General features: G+C 36.0%; 1 protein-coding gene across 1 annotated transcript; it reads left to right on the plus strand.

Annotated features, from left to right (window-relative positions):
* The first annotated feature begins 165 nt into the window (after nt 1-165).
* LOC110708667 (cinnamoyl-CoA reductase 1-like) lies at nt 166-13,853 on the plus strand. The gene is made up of 6 exons (XM_021886857.1): nt 166-412; nt 593-762; nt 1,812-2,006; nt 2,357-2,519; nt 12,842-13,028; nt 13,121-13,853. The coding sequence occupies exons 1-6, from the start codon at nt 295-297 to the stop codon at nt 13,272-13,274; spliced, it is 987 nt and encodes a 328-aa protein (XP_021742549.1). The 5' UTR covers nt 166-294; the 3' UTR covers nt 13,275-13,853.
* Nucleotides 13,854-14,691: the final 838 nt, after the last annotated feature.

Here is a 14,691-nt window from a genome sequence, read left to right on the forward strand (position 1 = left end):
GATATCTCAAAACTTCATTTCTACTTCATGCAGCGTTGTACCCATATCAGTCCACTTCACATGACAACTTTGCAATGTACGGACCTGTTCATGTTATTTACGGCTTGAACAACCCGCATTTATCACGAGTATGAATGGGGGCAGTCTCTATCATACATTGGACCAGCAAACCATTTTTATAAAGTAGTTGTTCTTAATTTTTTATACTCTTTGTGCCAAAAAAAAAAAACAATTTCTTACACTCCATTTGTTCATACTAATCAGCATTTGAGAATTCAGAAATCAAAGAGAGAGATGAGTGGACACGGGCAGGTTGTGTGTGTGACAGGAGCATCTGGCTTCATCGCTTCATGGCTTGTCAAACTCTTGCTTCTTCGTCGTTATACTGTCCATGCCACTGTTCGTAACCCAAGTAATTCCCCTCTTTTTTTTTTTTTTTGGAATTTTCATTTGGGGTGTCACTATAATTGATGAAATTGGACCAATCTTTTAATTAATTAATTGATTAATTGTTCTTTCTTGTTCAATTTTGTTTTAGAAATGTAGAATTTTATGTTTCTTAATAATTTCATTGATTCAATTATTTTTTCAGATGATCAAACAAAGGTTGAACATTTGTTGGGGTTAGAAGGTGCAAAAGAAAGACTTCATCTTTTTAAAGCAGATTTAATGGAAGAGGGTTCTTTTGATTCTGCTATTTCTGGTTGTCATGGTGTTTTTCATACTGCTTCTCCTGTTCTTTTCACTGTTAATGATCCCCAGGTTCACTTTTATTTCTTCTGAATTTTCTTATACTGTAGTATGTTTACTTATCTAATCTATTACTAGTAGTAAAAAAATGTAGTATTAACATTTGTTAAAAGACTTTAACATTGAACAAGAATCTGCTAGGCAATTAGTGGTAAGTAGAGGAAGTATTTTCTCTTGTGGATTTGCATAAGAATGAGGTATTTGATCGTAAGGGATGGAGAAGGAAGATTTTTGTGAATGACTATACAGAATAATTACTTTTGGTTCATGTGGCCGACCCCACTTATGGGATTAAAACTTTGATTGATTGATTATGCGGTGGGCCAGTAGGGGGAGGAGACTCGTACTTGCCACCGGGTGGACAAATTGAGATAATGTTACCAACAAACCAAGGGCTCATAGAGGGATTTTTTTGTGTTCTATGGATAAGAAGGTTGACTTTCAAGGCTCAACATTTTTCATTTTTTTTTCTTCTTTTTAATGTAATAACCCATCTTTTGTCCACTTATCATGGTTTGATTTAAAATGTATAATGATTATAGAAGTAACTTGTTAGTTTTTACCATGGGGACTAATAACGTTTGTGTGTTCATCCTTGGCATCATTACTTGAAAATGGAGCTATTAAAAGGATGAGGTTGCATACATTTAAATCGCCTCACATAATACCAAAGGGTGATGGTTGTTCTTTATACCATGCTTAAGGGCTATAGAACACTTTGAAGAGTGACAGACTGAATGAACACTAATTGAGTTTAATACAAAATAGTTATAAGTTAACAGTTCATGATATTACAAAACTATTGCTCAATTTATATGTATGGTTCACATAATTAAGAAATTTCATTATTACAAATTTACAAGTAATTGTCCTTCCTTATGTTTTACAAAGGATCATGGTGTACATGGTTTCCCTACACCATTCCTTCGGTATAGACTACTCCATATTTGCGAAGATTTCATCCATGTGTAATAAAAAATGAAGGTGTGACTAATGGTTGTGACTTTCAATATTTCCATCTATTTACTCTTCATTTTTTCTAAATACTTCCTAATTGGCAGGCTGATGTGCTTGATCCAGCAATCAAGGGGACACTCAACGTTCTTACCTCTTGTAAAAAGTTTTCTACCGTGAGAAGAGTGGTTTTGACATCTTCAATGTCTGCAGTTTTATTTACTGGAAAGCCTCGAGCTCCTGAGGTTGTTGTCGATGAAAGTTGGTTTTCTGATACAGAGTTATGCAAGGAATCAAGTATGGTATGTCTACCCTCTGTACTCATTCAAGGGAATTAACGTGTTATATGAAGGGGTAGGATATTGAAGTTAAACTAATTTCTCATGTTGTTTAGTGCACTAGCTTAAAAATTTACGCAGTTATCTTTCAAAGACATTGGATTCTGGGATTTGTTCATGTGAAGCTTGACTTCCTTGATCATATAGTTCTTTCATGCCTTATGCAGTTTAAATCTCTCCTAGATTGTTTTTATGTTTTTCATCCTCTCTTTTGCAAGAACATACACCAGCTTTTGGAGGCCTTTATGTCAAAGTCCCCCTCCCCCCCATTTATACTCCGTAATAGATTTATATGATCTCTTTGGCTGTTGCAGATGTGGTATACGATATCCAAGACCTTGGCTGAAGATACTGCCTGGAAATTTGCCAAAGAGAATAGTATCGACTTGATCTCAATGAACCCAGGCATGGTAATAGGTCCCATGTTGCAACTAACACTTAATGCAACTGTTGCTCCAATTCTGAACTTAATCAATGGTGTGTATCTCTTAATATTGTGGTTTATTATTAGTCTGAAAGTCTAACTGGCTAATACAAGAGGGGGGGTGAATTGTATTTGAGGTGAAATCTAAAAACTTTTTGCGGAATTTAACTAAATGAAATAATGACGAGAGAAGATATAGGCTTTTCTAAATTTCCACTATGTAATCAAACTCTGTACAAGTGAAGATTCAAACCCGTTAACAAGTTCCCCAAATTAGGAACTAGTTCCCAACTCTCACAGAAGACTTCAGCAACGAAGCTTCCTTAACCTCACCTTACAAACTCACAATCCCAACCCCAAAGTACTTGAATACAATATGTGATTACAAATACCTATTGCACTCAAGAATATATGAAGGAAAATAACTCTCTTTATGTTATTAGATGGCTACTGGAATTTTTATGCTTAAGAGTTATGTTTTTCTGAGATAGTTTGCACGAGTATTTATAGAGAAGGCTTAGTCATTAACCTCCACTATAATCACGTCCACATGCCAACAACCCACTAACAACTTGTGGAGTTATCTTGACAGATGGTAATCATGAAGAGGTTTCCTAGCCTTATCTAATTAGTCCACTATCTTAATCAACTTGATAATTATTAGCCGTATAAAGATTTTCACACAGAAAAACCGCTTGCTATCTTTATCAAATATTTGTTTAAAAAGATTATCAAAAGTTTGTTTAAAAAGATTTTATTTGAAAAGATAAATTTATTATTTATTAAAACAACTAGATAATTATCTTCGATAATTATCTTTATTAAAACTTTTACAAATTATCTTTTCTTTAAGAAATTATCTTTTAAAACTAACTTTTATTCCAGTAGTCTTTTTAACATAAGTCATTGAGTTCCTTTCCGACTTTATAATATTGAGTGCTCACAATTAAAACTAGAACGAGAGATTTGCACGAGGCTTTTTAGAGAATGCTACTCCGCATCCAAGTTCCTACTCCGGAACGAACTTTGCTTGAATCCTTTATTCACCAAAGACTCAAAACATTCATTAGTCGAGTTTGTCAATTTGTCCATCAAAACCAAAAGGCTCAACAAATTCCCCCTTTTTGATGATGACAAACATTGACAAACTTAGGTAAATAAAATCATCCAGGCATGCAACAAAAATTTAAAGTAAGGCATGAAAACAAAAAAACAATTAAAGAACTTAGAAAAATATTAAAAAGTATTTTTTTTTTTTTTTTTTTTTTTTTTTTTTGTTTTTTTTTTTTTATTATTTTTTTTTTTTTTTTTTTTAAAAAAACTGAGCAAAAGAAAAATTAACAAAGACTTTAAAAACTGAACTTAGCAAAAGTTTGTACCTTCGATGTGTGAGTTCCTTGGTAAACACCTTAGCCGCCATGAAGTTTGTCTTTTTCCCCCTTTTGGCATTATCAAAAGATTGAAAAAAACATTTTGCTATACTCCCACTAGACTACGTAGGGAATAGTGAGCTCAAATAATGCAAGGCAAAAATAAGTTAGGTACTAAATCATCAGCAAACACACACAATCATATGAAAAATACGAGCCAAGTTCCCATAGACGAAAATCAAAAGCAGGAAAGAGTAGCAAAAGTTATGAGTTACAAACTGAAATCCGAATGGAACAAGCAAAAACAAAAGAAGTAAAAGTGACAAGTTTGAAATTGCAATTATGGTGAGTAAGTAGGTTCATCAGCTGGGGTTTTGGGGTCATTGGAAGCTTCCTCCACCTCTTCAAAAGCCACCCTGTTAATCGTCTCCAATATCTCCTGAGTGCTGTGCAGTATGTTCTTCTCAGCAGCATCAACTTTGTTCTCCATCCCAGTAAAACTGGTTGCCTGAGCATCTGCCACAGCCTGCACTTGGCGTTGAAGAGAAGCCAGCTGCTTTGCCATGTCCTCCAGCTTTGTGCACACCATCTTTACCAGCTTCTCCATTTCTGCTTTCACCTGTTGAATATCAAAAACAGAAGCATTTGTTCCAGAGAAGGCAGCAAAGCCTGTAGGCTGTGATGTAGGAAAAGCTGGGGAGGGAGAGGGAGAAGTCTGTTTTGGTGAAACAGGAGGGGAAGAGGGTTTAGCTTGGTTTGTGGGAGAGGCAGGAACAGGAGATGGCTCGGAGGCAAAAGGAACTTGTGTAGGGGTGAAATCAGGGTCTGAGTGATCAGAAGAGCTAATGTCTTCAATGATCACAGGCTTTAGAGTAGAAGTAGCAGGTTTGACAATTTTCCTCTTACTCCGCCTTAGTCCTCCTGTATAAGGGAGGTCGAGACTCTCACTTTCTGAGCTAGATTCCCCCTCACTCTGAGTCTCCTCTTCTTCCACAGAAACTGCCTCCTGAGGTTCCCCCTCAGAAATTGCTTCCTCTCCTTTTTCTTCCTCTCCTTTTTCTTTATTTTCCTCTTTTTCAGACTCACTTTCCTCCTCTTCTGACTCACTTGTATCTCCCTCTACAACCTGTGTTTTCCCTTTTCCACGATTTTTCTCCTCACTTCCTCTCGTCAAGAAAGTAAGTGTCCCACTCTCAAGTTTAAGGCTCAGGTGAAGCAAAGATTGCTCCGAGAGAATGTTCTCAGGTTTAATATAAGTGGGTGACTCTCTTTCAACATCAATCTCAAAAGACTTAAACAACACAGTGAGGAGAGATCCATATGGAATAGTAGATTTATTTGCATAGAAAGCCAAATGTTCAATCATCAACTTTGGAAAGTTTATTTTTATTTTCCGAGCAAGACAAAAGATGATGGTTGCATCTAGTAGGGATACTGTGCTACGTTTTTGCAAACGAGGAACAATGCCTCTCCATGTGAAATTGAACAATAATTTGCGAAGAGGGGTGAGTATGTTATGATGCGAAGTCTTGCTTTTCGGGTTTCCACCGATAAATTTAATAACCCTATTCTCATCATAATGCCCAATTTGCACAATTTGCTTGTGTTTTAGGTATGAACTATAGCCAGAGGTGGGGACTTGAAACAAGTTCCCTAAATATGCAATATCAAAATGAATGTGAGTATCTTTGACCGTAGCCGTGCAAACACCATTGTTGTGTTTGAAAGTATTTTTGAATTCAAACAAAAGCTTAGGGTAAATTGGATAGTGAGAACAATTTTGGAACAAATGCACCCATTCTTGATAATCAATTAAGGAGATGAATTCGGAGAACTTACTTGCCGTACACCAGTCATAATTGATGTGATAACCGTGAGTGTATTTCCAAGATGGAGACTTTTGAGAGCTTTGCCTCTTTCTGTCACCTCCTTTCACGGTTGTAGCCTTTCTCTTTGTCGAAGCTTGAGGGTGAACAACGGCAAGTGGGACTGGTTCAGGGGAGCCGCCAACAGAGGAAGGCTTCCGGGTTTTTGGTTGTTTCGGGGTTGAGGTTAGGTTGGTTTTCATGGTTATGAGGATGAATTGAAAGGAAGGAGAAGATGAATAGTGCGAATAGGGAGGAGAGAGAGTGAGGCCGGTTATGGAAGTTTATGGGGAGTTTAATTGATTTGATGGGTGAAGGTGGAGTGTTAAAGAAAAAATTTAATTGGGAAGGGTGAGAAAAAGTGACGGTTTGTATGGTAAGGTAGTAGGGTAGTTTTAGGGGTAGTATGGGTTTAATAGGATGTAATAATTGCATCTTTCAAACGTATCACAATAATAAGATAGATAAAAATACGGAAGTTAAGGAGTAGTGAATATGTTAGCTCCTTATCTTACGTGAAAAAAAATCTTTTTGTATTTTTGAATTTTATGAGGAATAGAAAAATTGATCATGAAAAAATAAGGAAGGAAAAAGATAAGAATAAAAAATAAGACAGAAATAAAAGATAAGAAAGAAAATAACAAGAAGAAAAACAGATAAAAAATGAAAAAGATAAATAAGAGCAAATTGATTGTAAATTATGATGATAATTTACGTGATCATGATACAGAGAGTAAAGAATGATGAAAAGGGAACTTGAAACAACATGGCTCAATATTTTTAACATATTAAGAGTATGTATACGTGACTTTTCAATACTTCACAAATCTTTCCCCTGGGTAATTTCAGCTGTGTTATGCACACAAGATTGAGCATAGCATCGTTAGTTACATCCGATTTTACCTTAGGGGTTCCAAACAAAAGTCACTTGAGCCGTAGCATCCCCAATTCCACACGCATCTTTTCAAACTTGTCTCTGCTTAAAGGCTTAGTTAAAATGTCAGCAATTTGAAATTCAGTAGAAATAAAATCTAGCTTAATTAAGCCCTTTTCAACATTATCTTTCAAAAAGTGATGCCTTACATGTATATGCTTAACTTTAGAGTGTTGTACTGGATCTTTAGAAATGCAAATGGCACTTGTGTTATCACAATGAATAGGAACGCACTCTAAAATAATGCCATAGTCACGCAACTGTTGTTTTATCCATAGCAATTGAGAGCAGCATGCAGCAGCAGCCACATATTCTGCTTCGGCAGTGGATAGAGCAACAGTGTTTTGTTTCTTGGAACTCCAAGAGACCATGCAAGAGCCTAAGAATTGGACCATACCTGACGTGCTTTTACGATTTACCAAATCTCCTGCATAGTCAGCATCAGCATATCCTCTTAGGTCAAACGAGTCACTTTTTGGATAGAACAGACACAAGTCTTCCGTCCCTTTTAAGTATCGTAGAATCCTTTTGACGGCTGTTAGATGCGATTCCTTTGGATCCGATTGAAATCTTGCACAAAGACCTACACTAAACGAAATGTCAGGTCTGCTAGCAGTTAGATATAACAAGGAACCAATCATACCTCTGTATTTTGTTTGATCCACACGAGTTCCCTTGGGGTCTTGGTCCAACCTTGTGGTTGTTCCCATGGGAGTGTGGTTTATCTTTGTGCTTTCCATACTGTATTTTTTTAATAACTCCTTCACATATTTCTGCTGATGGATCATTATTCCTTCGTTAGTTTGCTTAATTTGGAGCCCAAGGAAGAAGTTGAGTTCCCCCATCATGCTCATCTCAAACTCACTGCTCATTAAATCAGCAAAGTACTTGCACAAGGATTCATTAGTTGCACCAAAAATAATATCATCAACATAAATTTGTACAATTAATAAATGAGTTCCTTTTGATTTTAAGAACAAAGTTTTGTCAACTTTTCCTCTTTTAAAATCATTTTGTAAAAGGAATTTTGAAAGTCTTTCATACCATGCTCTTGGAGCTTGTTTTAATCCATACAGTGCTTTATCGAGCTTAAAAACATGGTTAGGAAAGTTTGGATCCTCAAATCCAGGTGGTTGTTCAACATAGACGTCTTCCTTTAAAAAACCATTTAAAAAAGCACATTTGACGTCCATTTGATAAAGTTTAAAACCCATAAATGCAGCAAATGCAATTAAAATACGAATTGCTTCTAATCTAGCTACAGGAGCAAAAGTCTCCTCAAAATCGATACCTTCCTGCTGATTGTAGCCTTTAACAACCAATCTTGCCTTGTTCCTTACAATTGTGCCATGTTCATCTAGCTTATTCCTGTATACCCATTTGAGACCAATAACCTTTTGATTCTTTGGTTTAGGTTCAAGGTGCCACACTTTGTTTCTTTCGAATTCATTTAATTCCTCTTGCATGGCAACAATCCAATCAGCATCTTCCAAAGCTTCTTTGTGATTTCGAGGTTCCAGTGTTGATAGGAAGGCATTGAATGCACAAAAATTTTTCAGTTGGGATCTCGTCTGAGTTCCCTTGCTTAGGTCACTTATAATTTTATCCAGGGGGTGTGACCTTTGATGTTTCCATGGCTTTGGTTGGAATGATTGAGCTGGTATAAAAGTGTTATTTTGAGTTGCTCTTTCTTCCATTTCTTCATGGTGTTCTGCTTCTGCATTTGCTTCGCCTTCTGTATTTTCTGTTTCTTCTGTATTTTGATCAGAGGCTTCAGTATTGTTTGGAACTTCAGTAGGTTCCTTATCAGCATTTTCAGTAATTCGAACAGGCTGCTTTTTGGGAGTTAATTCTTCATCTTGGTCTGTTGAACGAGTGAGACCAATTTCGAAATCTCCATCTTCATATTCCTGTACACATTCATAATTATTAGTTTCATCAAAAATCACATGTATACTTTCTTCTACACACATAGTCCTCTTATTGTAAACTCTATAAGCTTTACTATTAGATGCATATCCTAAAAAGACTGCTTCATCACTCCTTTCATCAAATTTTCCAAGATTTCTTTTATCATTATTGTGAACAAAACACTTGCATCCAAAAGCTCTTAAATGAGCAATATTAGGTTTTCTCCCTTTTAACAATTCATAAGGTGTCTTGTCCAACATTGGTCTGAGCATGGCTCGGTTGACGATATAGCATGCTGTGTTGACGGCTTCTGCCCAAAAATTCCTTGGAAGCCCACTTGCTATTAGCATTGTTCTTGCCATGTCTTCCAATGTTCGGTTCTTCCTCTCAACCACACCATTTTGTTGTGGTGTTCTTGGCGCTGAGAAATTGTGACTTATTCCCTGTTCTCTGCAAAATTCATCAAACTTGGAATTTTCGAATTCCGTACCATGGTCAGTTCTCATATGAATAAGTTGATTACCTATTGATTTTTGTGTCTTTTTCAAGAAAGTCATAAACATATCAAAAGTTTCATCTTTACTATGTAAGAATATGACCCATGTAAATCTAGAATAATCATCCACAAGAACTAAGACATATCTTTTTCCACTTCTACTTTGAATTCTAACGGGGCCACACAAATCCATATGAATGAGTTCCAATGGTTTTGTGGTGCTTACCATTTTCTTTGATTTAAATGATGATCGAACATGCTTTCCTTTGATGCAGGCTTCACAAACTTTGTCATTTAGGAATTTGATAGAAGGTAATCCGATTACCAAGTCCTTTGACCTTAATTTGTCAAGCAATGAAAGACTAGCATGTCCAAAACGTTTATGCCATAGAAGTGGATCATCCTCAATAACACTTAAACAAGATAGATTGTATTTTGGAACTTTGTTAAGGTCCACGGTATATGTGTTCCCTTTACGAGTTCCTTCCAAAACGATTTTACCAGTGTTATTGTTGATGATTTTGCATTTTTCAGAAGAAAAGCTTACAGAGTTTCCTTTATCACAAAACTGAGAAATACTGAGTAGATTATGCTTCAAACCCTTGACTAAAAATACATTGTCAATTGCATGGGAACTTGACCTTCCTACTTTGCCAACAGCAACAATGTTGCCTTTCTTATTGTCTCCAAAGGTCACTGTTCCCCCTGTATAGGCCGTCAGTGAGAGAAATCTGGATTCATCTCCTGTCATGTGCTTAGAACAACCGCTATCGAGGTACCACTGGTTGTTCCCCCTCACTGCGACCTGCAAAAGAAATTAAGGGTTAGTAGCAGGAACCCTTTCATTCATGGGTTCCTGTGTTGACACATTTAAATCAGATTTCTTCTGCCAAACATAGTTCACATTCTTATTGTACAGATTTGCTTTCTTAGTACATTCTTCACTGCGATGTTCCTTTTTACCACAAAAAGAACAAACGGTCTCACTAGGTAAGTTCACATATTTCTTTTTCTTTCCAGTGGACTTCTTCTTATGAACATAGCCTAGACCTTCTGTTCTTTTTGTCTGAGCTTCCTTTACCCACTTGGGAACACCCGTGCTTGCTGTATTTTTACTTTTTCTTGCAATTTCTAGGTCCTTTTCTAGTTTCTCATTTTTATCATTGGTTTCCTTTATCTCTTTCTTAACATGCTCTAGTTCATTATTAAACATGATTAAAGGAACTTCAGTAGACCTGCAAGAATCAATGTTAGTACACAACATTTTATATTGAGTCAATTCAATATTCAGCATGATATTCTCACTCTTGACTCTTTCAAGGGATTCTTTTAGCATAATATTTTTATCTAACAATTCAAAGAATCTGCCTTGAACATCATTTCTTAAGCTATTCAGATACTTAACATGATCTCTACAAATTCCAGTTGCCTTTTCGGCTTGCCTTAGTTTTGCACATAATTCTTTATATTCATCTAAGGTTTCTAACAATAAAGAGATTAATTTATCCTTTGAGAGAGATTTCAAATAACTAGGTTGAATGACTACCTCATCATCATGCTTTGCCATTAGACAGAGATTGGCTACTTCATCGTCTGTGTGTTCCTGTTCCTCTTCTTCGGAACTCGATTCTCCCCACGTTGAAATCATTGCTTTCCTGAAATTTGTTTTAGAAAAGTTAGGCTTGGAATTTCTGCTTTGATCAGTTTCTTTTCCCTTGCCTTTCTCAGATTCCCATAATGGACACTCTTTGATGAAGTGGTTGGTGCTTCCACATTTGTGACAAGAAGACTTGGCTTTGGGTTCCTGATTTCTTTTACTGTATCCTTTCTTCTTGTCTAAAAACTTGTTGTTACGGTAGAATTTTTTCAGCCTTCTCACCAACATTGCAGCTTCTTCTTCATCGATGTCAGACTTCTCTTCGGATTCTTCATTAGCTCTTAATGCTAGCCCTTGACTTTTGACAGTCTCCTGAGTCCGATTGTTCGACTGGATCTCGTGAGTAATGAGGGAACCCGCAAGCTGTTCCAGATTGAACTTGGTGAAGTCTTTTGATTCTTGCACCGCTGCGACCTTTGCTCTCCATCTGTCATTGTCTGGAAGACTTCTTAAGACTTTTCTGACCTGCTCATCTATAGGAATTATCTTGCCAAGACACGTTAGTTCGTTAGTAATACTTTTAAATCGAGTAAACATGTCTTTAATGGATTCTTTGTTTCCCATTTCAAAGCGCTCATACTGAGACAAAAGAATGTCTATTTTGGAACGTTTAACATCTGACGTTCCTTCATGTGTAACTTCCAGAAGATCCCAAATTTCCTTTGCGGACTTGCACCCTTTGACACGAGTATGTTCATCGGGTCCAAGTCCCCAAATTAAAAATTTTTTGGCAGTAGCATTCATTTCAAGTTTTTCAAAATCAGTTTTTTCATACTCATCCATAGGTTTAGGGATTACCTCATTATTAGCATTCGTTTTCGTAATTTCGTAATCTCCTACTTGTATAATCCGCCATACCTGATAATTCTCTGCTTGGATAAAGATTTCCATCTTATCCTTCCAATAAGGATAAAATTTGCCGTTGAAGTATGGAGGCCTTTGAATGGATGTACTCCCGAATTCCTTTTCCTCTGTGTAAGCCATTTTCCAGGAACTTACTCAACAGGGTTGCCTGCGTGTTCTGAGTTCCCGCTCTGATACCAACTGAAAGTCTAACTGGCTAATACAAGAGGGGGGGTGAATTGTATTTGAGGTGAAATCTAAAAACTTTTTGCGGAATTTAACTAAATGAAATAATGACGAGAGAAGATATAGGCTTTTCTAAATTTCCACTATGTAATCAAACTCTGTACAAGTGAAGATTCAAACCCGTTAACAAGTTCCCCAAATTAGGAACTAGTTCCCAACTCTCACAGAAGACTTCAGCAACGAAGCTTCCTTAACCTCACCTTACAAACTCACAATCCCAACCCCAAAGTACTTGAATACAATATGTGATTACAAATACCTATTGCACTCAAGAATATATGAAGGAAAATAACTCTCTTTATGTTATTAGATGGCTACTGGAATTTTTATGCTTAAGAGTTATGTTTTTCTGAGATAGTTTGCACGAGTATTTATAGAGAAGGCTTAGTCATTAACCTCCACTATAATCACGTCCACATGCCAACAACCCACTAACAACTTGTGGAGTTATCTTGACAGATGGTAATCATGAAGAGGTTTCCTAGCCTTATCTAATTAGTCCACTATCTTAATCAACTTGATAATTATTAGCCGTATAAAGATTTTCACACAGAAAAACCGCTTGCTATCTTTATCAAATATTTGTTTAAAAAGATTATCAAAAGTTTGTTTAAAAAGATTTTATTTGAAAAGATAAATTTATTATTTATTAAAACAACTAGATAATTATCTTCGATAATTATCTTTATTAAAACTTTTACAAATTATCTTTTCTTTAAGAAATTATCTTTTAAAACTAACTTTTATTCCAGTAGTCTTTTTAACATAAGTCATTGAGTTCCTTTCCGACTTTATAATATTGAGTGCTCACAATTAAAACTAGAACGAGAGATTTGCACGAGGCTTTTTAGAGAATGCTACTCCGCATCCAAGTTCCTACTCCGGAACGAACTTTGCTTGAATCCTTTATTCACCAAAGACTCAAAACATTCATTAGTCGAGTTTGTCAATTTGTCCATCAAAACCAAAAGGCTCAACATAGTCCTTAAATAAAAGTAAGCATTACTGCATTAACTTACGCATGTTTCTTGTTTTTCTCTGTATATTATACAGGGGCAAAAACATTTCCAAATGCAGCCTTTGGTTTGGTCCATGTTAAGGATGTGGCAACTGCACATATCTTAGCATTTGAGATCCCTTCAGCTTCTGGGAGGTATCTTTTGGTCGAAACTGTTGCTCATTATTCCGAGATCGTGAGGATTTTGCAAGAACTCTACCCCTCACTCTCACTTCCGGATAAGTGAGTTTCTTTCCACTTTTCATAGATATCTACCTACTTTCAAGTTCTAAATTTCATCTGCTATCCTGAACTCTTGGTGGACGTTTTTTCAGGTGTGCAGATGACAAGCCTTTTGCACCAACATACCAGGTTTCCAAAGAGAAAGTAAAAAGTTTGGGCATAGACTATACTCCCTTTAAAGAAACTCTTAAAGGGACGGTTGAAAACTTGAAGGAAAAGGGCTTTGCAAGATTTGATTCTCAGTAGGGGGTTAACTCATTACACTGTACTGAAAACCATTATTTGATCATAATTCTATGGCTCCGTTTGGTTTGAAGTAAAACATTTTCAATGAAAAATGATTTTTCATGAAAACCATATATTCTAGAAAAACCACAATGGCAATTTTTTTTTTTTTTTTCCTTTGTTTGCTTACAAGAAAGGTTATAAAAAAAAATTGAAATATGAGTAAAAAGTTGATGGATGGAAGAAAAGTAAAAAGGAGGTAAGGAGGGAGGAAAATGTGGCTTTCCATCGTTTTTAAAGGAAGTCGTTTTCCACCCTTGGGAAAATTGTTTTCCATCCCTTCAAAAACCTAACAAAGTAAAATAAGGGAAAAATCATTTTTCATGAAAATAGTTTACATCAAACCAAACACACCCTAAGAGGTGAATTTATGTCTTAATCTGAGTGTATAACATTGGTTTGTAGTGTTACATTCTGTTTGTTTCAAAATAAATGTTGTACCCAATTTGACCAGCACATTTACCAGCTAGGAACTTTGAGCCATTATAATTCCATGCATTTTCTTACTTCTTCTTTAATAAAATCCACACAGTCAAACAATGTGCACCTGGATGCACAGTCTTATTTGCAACATATTACATCATCTCTTACTACATACTTCATAGTTCTCATTAAATAAAGTAATAGCAATATGAATAAACTATGTTATGTGTCTAATTTTACTTTTACCAGCAATATCAATTACACTTTGCTTATTATTCTCAATTAGTGTTGTCAATTTTGATTAGTTCAAATAAATTGCTTTTACCTGCTACTTAATTACCTTATAAATATCAGTTCTTGAGAATTCAGAATTCAAATAGCGAATTCAGGATTCAAAGAGCAATATGAGTGGACACGGGCAGGTCGTGTGTGTAACAGGAGCAACTGGCTTCATTGCTTCATGGATTGTTAAACTCTTGCTTCATCGTGGTTACACTGTCCATGCCACTGTTCGTGACCCAAGTAATTCTTTTTTTCACTAGAAATTTTACATGGGGTGCACTTCAATTGTTGAAATTGGATCAATCTTTTAGGGAAACAACCAATGGATATACAGAATAAGGGTTCTATCTCTTTTAGGGATATGATCAGAGGAGAGGCCTCGAATTCTAAGGATCAACAAACTGCTGCAATTGTAGATCTTGATGATGAATTTGAGGATGAGTTAGAGGAGGATTCAGATGATGAAGTAATTCCTGAGGAAATTCTGAATGATGAAAGATGTCCTGTGATAAGCTTATCGAAAGAAGAAAAATCCAGGTTGAGGCAACCATGGAAGACGTCTTTGATCATAAAGCTTTTCAGTGGTAAGATAGGGTATATGGGACTAATGAGACGATTGAAGAAGAAATGGAACATCAAGGGTGAATTGGCACTAACAGACATAGGTTGTAAC

Source organism: Chenopodium quinoa, unplaced genomic scaffold, assembly GCF_001683475.1.
Source record: "Chenopodium quinoa cultivar QQ74 unplaced genomic scaffold, ASM168347v1, whole genome shotgun sequence".
Taxonomy (NCBI): domain Eukaryota; kingdom Viridiplantae; phylum Streptophyta; class Magnoliopsida; order Caryophyllales; family Amaranthaceae; genus Chenopodium; species Chenopodium quinoa.

Coding starts and splice junctions, on each gene's coding strand:
- LOC110708667 (XM_021886857.1), top strand. CDS start 295: ATGAGTGGACACGGGCAGGTTGTGTGTGTGACAGGAGCATCTGGCTTC. Junction 763..1,811: donor TCACTGTTAATGATCCCCAG/GTTCACTTTTAT, acceptor CCTAATTGGCAG/GCTGATGTGCTTGATCCAGC. Junction 2,007..2,356: donor TATGCAAGGAATCAAGTATG/GTATGTCTACCC, acceptor TGGCTGTTGCAG/ATGTGGTATACGATATCCAA.